The sequence below is a fragment of the Lactuca saligna genome, chromosome 8 (genome assembly GCF_052625555.1).
Source record: "Lactuca saligna cultivar CGN05327 chromosome 8, ASM5262555v1, whole genome shotgun sequence".
NCBI lineage: Eukaryota > Viridiplantae > Streptophyta > Magnoliopsida > Asterales > Asteraceae > Lactuca > Lactuca saligna.
The window spans coordinates 57,838,508-57,851,261 of NC_136424.1; the positions used below are offsets into that span (position 1 = coordinate 57,838,508).

Genomic DNA, 12,754 nt, shown 5'->3' on the forward strand with positions numbered 1-12,754 from the left:
CCTTGTCAGACATACCAGGGTGTCCGACCTACCCCTCCGGTTTATCTCAACCGGTTACGAGACTATTTCACCCCCTACTACTACCACATAGAAACATACATAATCATACTGTCAGACATACCAGGGTGTTCGACCTACCCCTTAGCCCTATCGACCAGATATGGGGACTATTCCCACTACTACCACTATCACATAACATCATATCATAAACATACTGCTAGGCATGCATAGGTACTGACTACCCCTTCGGTATCTTTCAATCGGTATCTGGAGACTATTTCACCCCTACTACTACTAACATATATATCAAAGCATCCTAGCACATAGAGGATATCAGATAGTTACAAACCAGAAAATTATCACAAAGGCAATCATCTCATACATAATCACCTACTGGTGGGTTGGCATTGGTGCCTTAGACCCACCTCTACTGGAAGGTAACTTACCTCACACTGATGAAGTCCCGTAGACACAATCCCAGCTGCTGGATGATAGATTCCCGAACTGTCAATATCAAAACATCACCCAATTAATAATTGGATCCCAACACATAACCATTAGTTCTTGGAGTAGCATGCTATATTACCCATCTTGGCTTGATTCAAGCCCAAGGCCCAAAAGCCAACTATGAGTCAAAGCCCAACACATGGCCTAATTTTCCAAATTGGGCCCAAACCTTTTTGAAAGGTCTTACCATAAGGCCCAACCATTTAGTCCAGTCCAAACATTCAACATTCTAATGGCTCAATATTATATAATCATTGAGGCCCAAACTATGGCCCATCTATGGTCCAATTTTCTAAATTGGGCCCAAACCCTCATATAGGCCTTACCTTAAAGCCCATCCAATTATTCTAGTCCATATAATTGTTCTTGGATGGCCCATTATTGGCCCAAAACACCAAAGCTGAATAGAAAAGACCAACACAAAGCCCAAGTGAAACTAGGGTTTTCACATAAAATGACGATTAGGGTTAAGTGTTTCTCACTTAACTCATTAATGACTTAATTCATTAAGTCTATCAATCCATTGGGTAAATCACATAGTATGCTCGAGTATGATTAATAATTCAATTCCAATGGCCCAAACGTGGGTCCCGATAAGTCCAAGCCCATGATTCCAAAATCAAGGTTTTCTAAACCCTAATTAGGGTTTCCAACCAAAGCCCAACCTAATAGGTCCAAAAGCTAAATCCTTAGATCCATTATGGTTTCATTAGGCCCATTAGGGTTTCACTAAGCCCATTAGGGTTTCGCTAGTTGGGCACCACCCACTACCACCTCGGGTAGTGGTGGTCAACGGCGGTTCACGGTGGTGGTTAGGGTTTCTAGTCTATTTTGTACAAGCATCCAAAAATCAACTACATGTGAGCAAAAGCACACCGCCACCCAACACGGCGGTTGGTGGTGGTTAGAGTTTCTTATCCTTATTCAAATTTCTAATTACATTTTACAATGCTAAGTCTCAAATAAACACATACACTCACTAAGATACACACACACACACAAAAGATGGTACATGGTGGCAGCCACCACCACATGGTGGTGTTGGTGATTGTTCTTGGTTTTCCGGCCAACAAACCCTTACATAACAAAACACATACACCTACACGATTTTGATTTGCTCAAAAGTTCCAGCCACCCACCTGGTGGCTCACGGCGGCGGAAACAACTATTTCATGATGGCAGCCACCACCTCACGGTGGTGGCGGTGGTTTCTTCATCCTCGAGTATTCCCGATTGTTCATGACCACACATCAGCGAATCCATTCATTCGTCGGCCCTCAGTGGTCGTCCTGGTTGCTCACATCATCAACGATAATGAAAATGCAGTGGCGGCGGTCATTGGCAAGCAGCGGCGGACGAGGGTGTTTCCATCTTCTCGTCGAAAATGACAGCAGCGGCAAGGGTTTCGGTAGGACTGGATGCTGATGGCGACCGATGAAGCAGTAGCGCCAGGAGACTGCTCGATGGTGCTAGGTGGTTGGAGAATTGACGAGATAAATGGTGGCGGTCTTTCGAAGACGTGACCAGTCGGAGAAACGCAACCAAATAGCGACGACGGCTAGGAAATGACATGCTCGTCGAACTCGTCTGATCAGAACCACGAAGAAGGGTGACGGCTACATCCTTAGGTTAGGGTTGGGGTTACGGGAATGATTTATAACAGACGTCTTCCTAACTTTTCGCCATAATGTCACCTTTGGTCCCTCTCCAGAAATATCTTTTCAAAATAAATCCCATATTTACCATTTGAACCCCGTCATTAAAAATCCATTACAATCTAGGTACAATATTTACCAATTACACCCCTGCTTCCATATTTCCTCTCAAATCTGATCTCTGATTTACCAAACAGCCCCTTAGCCCCAAAATCTCTTCAAATGAAGTCCCAGAAGTTACCATTTAGTCCATGCCTTGATAAATACTTACAAAACAAATCTGTAACTTACACTTTTAACCTCCAACTTCTAAATTATGCCAGTTAACTCCTCAAAATCACACCTTGCTATATAATTATTGATATTAAGGCTACTATTCATTATTTATTTATTTATTTATTTATCTATTTAATAAACGGGGTGTTACAACAATTATCAATTATTTTAAGATGTAATTTGTCTAAACCAAAGTACCTAAAGAGATTTGTATTTCATATCACTGATATGTTTTCGATTTGTCCAAGCAAACAAAATATAAACTTAATCTTTATGTAGTGCAAATATAAACAAGCAAGACTTTCATATCACTGATATGTTTTCTATATACTTCCTAGATTAATTGCATGGTAGCGGAAACATACAATATTAAAACAAATTCTAATACTTATGAGGATCCTAACTTAAATGATATTAACAAATGCAAGAGATATAGAAGTTTACTAACCTTTAGCAAAACCAATTTGCTTGTAGACCTTTGATATATATATATATATATATATATATATATATATATATATATATATATATATATATATATATATATATATATATATATATATATATATATATATATATATATATATATATATATATATATATATATATATATATATATATCAAATTCAACAAGCCAGAGAAGAGTAACCAAAGTAGGTTATCTCTAATAGTTTACACATAATAATTCAAAACTATTTTTTTGAACCGGCAAATAGAGGGTGATCAGGAATGCCTGGCGGGCCACCAAGACGGGCACCACTCACCACCAAGGGAATGAAGAATCGAACCCATGCTAATCCAAGGAAAATCCCTCAAATGTGCTCAGCCAAAAGTAGAACTCTTAACCTCACCCACTGAGGCCTATAACCCAGGATGCATCACAACCAGCTAGGCTGGTGATCACTTGCATTCCAAACTATTTGATGTTAGAGAATTACCATCGAAACAATAGATATTGAACAAGGAATTAAAGAGAGAAGAGAAACTCTAAGAATAATAGAGTGGGGTGGAATTATGAGTGCATAGGAGGGGGTAATTATGCCTTCCAATTACTTGCACAGAAAGCAAATTTGAATAGTTAAATAATCAAATTTAATTCAAATTCAAATCATTTCCTTATTTATAGCCGTGGCCGAAATTTCAAGGCTTATCCCTTAGAAATTTCGTTCATCCCTCTAAGGGATCCAAAATATTTTAATTATTCAATTATTAAACAATTAACATTCGGTCCATGTACCTTTTAAATTATTCAACTATTTCAATTATAAACTATTTGTATCTCTCTTTTATAACATTTAAATACTATTTGCTTCATTGATGGTAACCCAAAAATGACTCTACTATTAATAGATAGTTTTTTATTATGACATTAGAAACCATTCCAACATTTATATGATTAAGCATGAAATGAGTAAATAAACGAATATTTTATGTTATTTTTTTGTTGTGTCCTTGTATTTGTTTTTTTTTATCATTTTTTAAATGTGTCGTGTTCATGTTAGTAAAAAAAACACAATGTCGTGTTTTTGCATGTTCTGATTATGAAAAAAAATAGTGTCGCATCGCGTTGGATAAAAACATGAAACAATTGTTCGTTTTTTCATCTGTAACCTTATTCCAACACTCTATATGGATACATGATTGATAAAAAAAAAAATTCTTCACTTTAAGAAGATGTGGAAGAATGATGGGTTGGAAGATATGTTTATGAGAACGCCTCGTTTCAAATTTTCCAAATAATGATAGTTTTACTTAATTATTTATTTTTATATAATGTACTTGAAATTATTGGATTATAAATTTTAGGATTTAAAATATTAATTACAGTAACAAAAGGGAATTAATAAATAAAAAGAAATAATTAAATATCTAAAACTATTAATAATATTTTTCTAAAACTTAATAGAGGAATTAAATAAATACAAATGATTTTATAAATGTTAAAAATATTAATAAAGAGAATTAATGAATTAATAAGGATAGAAAACATCGTATCAAATTGAAAAGAAAACAAATAGGGAACGTTTAGAATGTCCAAGGGCTGATATGCCATTTCTTGAAATATCACAAATGTGAAGGGCCCGGGTTTTGGGTAGGCAACGCCTACAATCCAAAATTTAGGAACCATTTTGCAAAATGAAATTAAATATTTTTCTATATTTTCTTCATACTCATCTTCCTATCCGTATTAAATTGCAACATAAGAGCACATAAGTGTAAATCCAATATGAGCAATGATTTCCTAAATATTAAGAGACATAATGAATATTTGCATGATATTACATAATATGATTTTAGAATAATATGATTTTAGAAGATTATCTTAGGTACTATAGCTATAATGAATGAGAAGATGAAGATGATCAAGATTCCAAAGAAATTGATTAAGAAGCGTGCAAAGAAGTTCATTACAACCTTTACTTTGACTTGGTAGAATATATTTACCGAAATCGTTCCACGTAGTCTTATGCAAATGATTACGAAGTGACGATTGAAGTTATGACTACAAGAGAATGTTGATAAGGTGTGGGAAAGAAGCAAGTGAAGAAGAAGACACACTAGCCAAACATACCGGACAAACAAGCACCTTTTCATAATATAAATACATATATAACCATACAAAGAAATATCTCTATACCACTTCCTAAGAAAGAAAAGGAAGTTACAACTTAGTGCAATGAATACAAGCACTAAATTTTCTACCAACTCTTATTTTACAAGCATCAATTTTAATATCAAATTTACAAATATTCTTATATGCTTCGTGCATTTATACCTTAAAATTTTTTTTGATCATACAATCACTTAAAACTTCTAAAATCTAGTTTAACATTTTTGTCTTTTGATCATCCTAATTTTTGCGGTGGCCAGATGAGGCCATTAGAACTCCAACAGCCACAATAAACATGGACAACATGCCTACAAGAAGCACATATGTTCTCCTTGATGATTTTCTGTATTCACCAAAAAACAACACACCCCAAAAGGTACTCACAAGTGGAAGTGCCTGAAATCATTTCACAACAACCTCATAAGGTAAACATCTTCATCCAATGCATTAACTACTTGTACAATAAAGTACAACAAGAACTAACCTGAACTGCATCAGCTGCAGCATAACCAGCAGCTTGGCCTCCCATAAACTGGAGACCATTCCCAAAACCACACAGAAAGCCAGCCAGAAATGCCCAACCACGTCCTTCCCAGTCATTCAAATAGGCTTTGATTGAAGATTTAGGCAAGTTGAAAGCCGGGTGATAAAGGAATGTAATGTTTAAAATTATGGCAATCACAAAACAAGAGCATGAAAAGTAGAAAAAAGCTGTGTAGACACTTAAGTGAGGAACACCATCATCCAATGTATTCCATTGGTCATTGGTTGCAAGGTTAAATGCTGGTGAGAAGAGAGAAAAACAAATTCCAGCAAACAAACACATGGCTAAACCAATCAAAGTGCTCCTTCCAAATACCTGAAATAATCCAAACAAAATGTAGAAAGTTAGCATTTTTAATGATGGAAACAAAAGAGTAAAGTAATAGATCATGTATCATGTATTGTATCTATCATATAACCTTGATTGATCTTCGGCTCTCGAGTTCAATAAGAAAACTGGCAGTTCCTGCTTTTGCTTTCTCCGGTAATTTACTGCTTCCATACTCGAGATCATTTTCTAATAATTGAAAAGAAAGATTAACCTAATAATCCAAGGTAATAAATTAGTTGAAAGTTTTAAGGGTTCTTACTTGATATCGTTTTTGACCCGTTACTAATTGATCTATAAAAGTATCATGTAATTAGGTCATTAGAATTACAAATTTATGAGTCAATACCTTGATAAAAGATATGTATTCAAATAAATAAGATATATACATACGTGTTTTCACCAACTTGAGAACCTTGTAATTTTTTAAGCTTTTCTTTATTGTCTTTAGCATTGGATGCATGCACTGCTGAACCTAAACAGACAGCGATCAAGAAACACGCAACCCCAGGAAAAAGTATCTCAGCTCTATTGATCTTGTCATCTAAAAAGTAGTTCAAAGTTGTACCTATTGCCCCATGATCCAAAAGATGATTAAAAAATAGTCATATGTATTGATGTTTATGTAAAAATGATGATGATGATACCTATAACAACTGTAATACTTGAGGTGATGACCTCGGTTACTGATAAACCAACAAATGCCCACGCGTATTGTGTTGAAAGATTTCCAAGGCTTAAAACCACGCCACCCACCATTGCAAACAAAACACTTGGCCAATTATTCTGCGAAGAAAGTTGGATTGTAGTTCATGCGTATGTAATATGAATTTTAACAAAATAATGTATTTTGTGGAATGTTTTACGTGCATGAGTATACATATACCTGAGAAAGTTGGATTAGGAAATTGGGTTTTCCATCATTGGTATTGCCAAATTCTCCAAATGTGAAAGCGATTATAACAGCAGCCAAGAGATTGGTGATTGTGTAATCAAGATAAGTGTGTTGAGGAAGTCGGCCACGTCTTTCTAACAGAGTTAGAATGGCGGGCCATGTTCCTAAGAAGAAGAGCGCAAGCAACATGCATGCTATCGCTCCTCCTCTGCTTTCCACTACATACATCTTTAAATCCTAACCGAATCAATTTGATGTAAAAATGGTCAAGAATCGAAACCCGAGAAAACCCTATAACCAAGGTAACAAATATATTAAAAGTTGTTAACATTATCAAGAATGTTGAAATGAATCCAAGATCTTAGGATTATTGAAAAGAATATGCATGTGACAGGGTAAAGTTGGACTTTTTCAACGAGTCAAATGCAACAAAAAGTTCAAAGTTGATGACTAAAATGCAAGAGTGGGACCTTATCTTGAAAAATACACCAACTACCCATTAAAATTTAAGAGTGTTGAATGACTGAAGAGTTTAGGATTGGTGAGATGAACTGCAAGTCTTTCAGAAAGTTGACTTTTTGTAGCAGATCAAATACAACAGAAACTTAGATCATGTCAAAAAAACACCAATAACCCATCAAAATTAAGAAACTTAAAGATTAAAATGATGATACAAGTGAAAAGAAACACATGTTTAATTTATAAATAAAATTCTATGGACAAAAATGGATGTTGAGCATAATGTATAAACAAACCGTAGCATTCGAAGTTTAGAACTTGATTTAAAAAAAAAAAAAAAAAATGAACATAAATAGGATGAATCTTCAAAGAATATATATATACAACTACCTAAGAATCATAAAAACCCCAAAAACTATACAAAAAACTGATATAATATTCCCCAAACAACTTATTCTCACAATAGAATCAAATAAAATATATAATTTAATTAAATCTCGATAATTCTAAGGAAAACATACTAACATGATCACATAGCTTTGATCACAAATAAGATGAATCTCCCAAAGAATAAGATTCAAGAACAAAGTTTGCATCTTTGACCATAAAGTCAAACCCACCTTGGCAGGGAACTCAGTTTTCAAAAAAATCGTCATAAGCAAGATGAATATATAATCTCCAAAAGAATCTAAAGGTACCTAACAATCACCACAACCCAACAAATATACAAAATAAAATGATCTAATATCAACCAATCATGGACCAAAAAAGTAATTTTGCAAAATCATCATATTACATATATTGCAAGGTGTCATTTTCATGTATTGGGACCTCCTGAACATGCAAATTTGGATGATACCTATATAAAGAATATGTAGAGGTGATGTGAGCCTGTAAAGATGAGCCACACCATTAAGGGTTATGCTTGTTTGTGCCGTTATTCAACTTTGGCTCTACAGGGAAGACGAGTTTATGTAATAAGAACTAAAATAATATGCGTTGGGACTAGGGAGAGTTAAAAGGGATGATGCATAAATATCTTTTTTTATATAGCTTAAATTAAAATAAATATCAATAATATTTAATATTAGTATCGTATTATACTTATATTGATGATATAATTTTAACATACAATTATATATTATATTAATTCCCATGACACTTAAAAATAGTGTTTTTTTGAAGATTCACAATTTAGCCACAAAAGTTGTAAGAATTTACCATTTATGTCCTTTGTATTTTATACTTACCATTTTTGATCCCTTGCATTGTATATATATTTTTTGGTACATTGTATTTTATGTTTTCCATTTTTGATCCCTTGTATTATATATATATATATATATATATATATATATATATATATATATATATATATATATATATATATATATATATATATATATATATATATATTCATAATTTAGTCATAAAAGTTTAAAAAAGTTGTCACTTTATATATGTATTTTATGACACTTAGAAATAGTGTCTTTTTGATGATTCACAACTTAGCCACAAAAGATTTAAAAATTTTCCCCTTTTGGCCCCTCGTATTTTATGCTTGCCACTTTTGATCCCTTGCATTATATATAGGGTAAATGGTACAAAAAACACTATTTTTACACAGAAATTCGATTTTGACACCGTGTTTTTTTTTGTGTCAATTTTAACACTGTGTTTTCCAATTTGTTACAATTTTGACCACTTGACCGGTTAACCAGGTTATATAGTGACGTGGCATGATGACGTGTCAGTTTTGATGACGTGGTATGGTGACATGATATGCTGATGTATCAAAATTGAATTTTTTTTTTCACAAAAAACACTAAATTTTCATTTTTTTTCGATTTTGACACTAAGTTTAATTTTTTCTTTCAAATTTGACACTATGTTTTTTTGTTCCACATCGAACATCATTTTTTCCAATTTTGTTCAATATTGACAATTTTCTATTTGAAACAGCATAAATATTTTTTAATACATTTAAACTATATAAATATGTTTTTTTTTTCATTTAAAAACCATAGTTTTATACAAATACAATTTTTTTTACACTCAAACCCTATTTGTATATATAAATATGTATTAGTTATATAAAAATTATATTTTATATTAAATATGCAACTTTAAAATGTGTTTGGAAGTTTGGAGGCGTGTAGTCGATCAAAACTCGGATATCAAGTTTGCAACCCATCAAATTTTTACATCTTATTAGAAGTTTATTGTTAGTTTGATTCTCATGATATAACTAATGATTTAAATGTAAAAAAAAAAAAAAAAAAAAAAAAAAAAAAAAAAAAAAAAAAAAAACCTTGTATTTAAATAAAAATGTGGTTTTTAAACGAAAAAAATATGGTTATACAGTTTAAAATGTAATAATATATATATATATATATATATATATATATATATATATATATATATATATATATACATACGGTTTCAAATGGAAAATAGATAAAATTGAACAAAATTTGATAAATAATGTTTGATTGAAACAAAAAAACATAGTGTCAAAATTGAAATAAAAAATTAAACTTAGTGTCAAAATAAAAAAAAAAAGAGAAAACTTAGTGTTTTTTGTGGAAAAAAAAATCAATTTTCACACGTCAGCATATCATGTCAGCATGCCACGTCATCAAAAACTAACATGTCATCATGCCATGTCAGCATGTAACCTGGATAACCGGTCAAGTGGTCAGAATTGTAACAAATTGGAAAACACAGTGTCAAAACTAACACAAAAAAAAACACGGTGTCAAAATCGAATTTCTGTGTAAAAAGAGTGTTTTTTTTGCCATTTACCCTTATATATATATATATATATATATATATATATATATATATATATATATATATATATATATATATATATATATATATATATATATATATATATATATATATATATATATCTTTTAGCCCCTTGTATTTTATGTTTTCCGATTTTGGTCCCTTGCATTTTATGTATACTATAGCCACAAAAGTTTAAAATTTTTGCCATTTTTGGTCCCTTGTATTTTATGTTTTTCGCTTTTGGTCCCTAGCATTATATATATATATATATATATATATATATATATATATATATATATATATATATATATATATATATATATATATATATATATATATTAAAGACTAGCCGCAAAGGTTTCGAGAGTTTACCACTTGGTTCCTTGCATTTACCAAATGTACCCCCTCAAGATTTTGTCATATTACTTTGTGGAGTTAGCGCTTTTGGTCCCCCATCTTTGATATTCTCTGGAGAAAAAACAAATAAACACTTAAATATTAATACTCATGGTCATTAGAAATAGTGCATTTTGGATGTTTCAAGATTTTGCCACAATACTTTGTATATTATAACAATTCTGGTCCCTAGGCTTTTGTAATTAGAGATTGACCACATGTCTTTTAATATTTTTCACTTTAAGTCACTTTACCATTTTTGCCTTCCTTTTGTCCTCCTCCCCCTTTTTTTGTCTTACTACTTATTTTTCATTATAGATTGGTCACATGTATTTTAATATTTCTCACTTTCAGTCCCTTTGACCATTTTGACATTCCTTTTGTCCCTTTTCCGTCTACCGATTTGTACTTCTGTTTTGGGCTTCATTTTGTCCTTGTTTTCTCATTGTCATCCTTTATGAATAAAATAAGATGCATTTCAGTAATACCGGATTCAATAAGTATGCAACAACAACCATAAGGGAGACCCATGGTTCACGACGGACTCACCCACTAGTTGATATAATTTTAACAAACAATTAATATAATTAATAAATATATATTTGAAATAAATACCTAGTTACTTTAGGATGCTATGTTTGTCAAACAAAATAGTTGGATGCGGATCTAGGATTGTAATAGAGTGGGGTGGGGGGGGACAAAAAATATATAATTTTTTTTTCGAGTTGGGTAAAAACCCATTCAAATAAGAGTAACAAAGTTACATTACAAAAATGTGTTCAAATACATATTATAAGTTTATAATTGTCCTCTACGAGTTGTCATATCTTGGAAACGATCAATTACATTTCACTTGTAACTTTCACCAATTCTTTTTTCTCAATTGAGCAAATAAAAGAAGCATTCAAAAAATATCACTGATCCGGTTTCTTAAATCCGACTTTACAAGTTTCACAACTGAAAAACATCTATCCACTATTGCGGTTGCAACGGGAAAAGCTAATGTCAGCTTTACTAGCTGATACACTAAGTAATATGAAATGTGTTTTCTTGTTTCCACCATGACTCTAGAAAGATCGGTGATTCCATTCAAATTAGAGAAACGAACATCTTCTTTTACAACATCATAATAAAAATCATGTTCTTATGCAAGATTCCTCCTATACACCTCTGTAAAATCCTTTGGATATAACATACTTAATTTCACTAACTTTGATGCGTCAAATTGTGAAAATGAGTAATAAGGACTCAAAGCTGCCATATTTGTAAGCAATTCGGTGCTTATCTCGCTAAAACGATCACGAAACTCTTGAAGTTGCATATCAGAAACCATGGTAAAGATATCAACTTTATAATGATGTTGATTATTGATGTCGGTATGTTCTCTTCGGTTCCTTGCATAATTTTCCGACATGTCCACTTTTTCAATTTCATATTTTTCACAAAAAGCATATACTTCTCTCTTTTTATAACCTTCGCGAATTATATCTTTTCATTGGCAAGAAGCACAAACCACGTTCACAACAAGGGAAAGCATATCGAAAAAGTTCCAACACCAGTGTGATTTCTTGCAACCGCCACAACCACCAATTGAAGTTGGTGAGCAAAACAATGCACATAAAAAGCCAAAACATTATTTTTGTAAAATTAAAGCTTTCAAACCATGAAGTTCACCTTTCATATTGCTTGCCCCATCATAACTTTGTCCTCTTACTTTTTTCATACTCAATCCATGTTGATCAAATAACGAGTCTACGGAACATTTAAGATATTTTGAAGATGTGTCTGTTACATGAACAGCACCTACACATTTCTCCTTAACAAGCCCAAGTTTATCAACATATCGCAAAACCACGACCATTTGTTCTTTCTTTGATACATCACTCGACTCGTCAACTAATAATGAGAAAACATCATCACAGATTTCTAGGAAGATAGCTTTACGTATTTCTTGTGAAAAGCAATGTGCAATATCTTTTTGAATCTTTGGTGAAACCACTTGATTATTCTTTGGAGGATATATGAAATTCATAATGAAGCATTTGAACATCTACCGAAGTACCTATCCACTACGTGATTGATGGCGTGAGCTATCTTGCATAAAAGAAATGTATAGCTCGCACCATTAATCAGATAGTGGATCTGAATTTCTGTTGATGTTTTTCTTTCCGAAAGATCTATTGTTCATGCCATCTTCAACACATTTCAAGATTGAGGAATAGAAAGAACAAATAGAGAACGCATTGTTTGTTATTCAAAGGTTGGATAAGAAAGATTAGTGTTTTATG

General features: G+C 32.3%; 2 protein-coding genes across 2 annotated transcripts; both read right to left on the reverse strand.

Annotated features, from left to right (window-relative positions):
• Positions 1-5,007: 5,007 nt before the first annotated feature.
• On the reverse strand, positions 5,008-8,295 carry LOC145011272 (ureide permease 1-like). Its single transcript, XM_078969958.1, has 8 exons — positions 8,134-8,295; positions 6,807-7,106; positions 6,568-6,706; positions 6,314-6,488; positions 6,183-6,214; positions 6,012-6,109; positions 5,534-5,908; positions 5,008-5,445 (listed from the first exon to the last, which is right to left on the reverse strand). The coding sequence occupies exons 2-8, from the start codon at positions 7,041-7,043 to the stop codon at positions 5,290-5,292; spliced, it is 1,212 nt and encodes a 403-aa protein (XP_078826084.1). The 5' UTR covers positions 7,044-7,106; positions 8,134-8,295; the 3' UTR covers positions 5,008-5,289.
• Positions 8,296-11,370: 3,075 nt separating this feature from the next.
• Positions 11,371-12,498, reverse strand: LOC145009648 (uncharacterized). Its single transcript, XM_078968299.1, has 3 exons — positions 12,129-12,498; positions 11,664-11,954; positions 11,371-11,579 (listed from the first exon to the last, which is right to left on the reverse strand). Exons 1-3 carry the CDS (start codon positions 12,496-12,498, stop codon positions 11,371-11,373), a joined length of 870 nt encoding a protein of 289 aa, XP_078824425.1.
• Positions 12,499-12,754: the final 256 nt, after the last annotated feature.

What these genes read in the sequence shown, in the direction of transcription:
- LOC145011272 (XM_078969958.1), bottom strand. Translation starts at nt 7,043, where the DNA reads ATGTATGTAGTGGAAAGCAGAGGAGGAGCGATAGCATGCATGTTGCTT. An exon ending in CGGGTCAAAAACGATATCAA is followed by an intron (nt 6,110 to 6,182) that starts GTAAGAACCCTT and finishes TTCAATTATTAG; the next exon opens with AAAATGATCTCGAGTATGGA. An exon ending in CTGCAGCTGATGCAGTTCAG is followed by an intron (nt 5,446 to 5,533) that starts GTTAGTTCTTGT and finishes AAATGATTTCAG; the next exon opens with GCACTTCCACTTGTGAGTAC.
- LOC145009648 (XM_078968299.1), bottom strand. Translation starts at nt 12,498, where the DNA reads ATGAATTTCATATATCCTCCAAAGAATAATCAAGTGGTTTCACCAAAG. An exon ending in TATGAAAGGTGAACTTCATG is followed by an intron (nt 11,955 to 12,128) that starts GTTTGAAAGCTT and finishes GCCAATGAAAAG; the next exon opens with ATATAATTCGCGAAGGTTAT. An exon ending in ATCAAAGTTAGTGAAATTAA is followed by an intron (nt 11,580 to 11,663) that starts GTATGTTATATC and finishes ATGTTGTAAAAG; the next exon opens with AAGATGTTCGTTTCTCTAAT.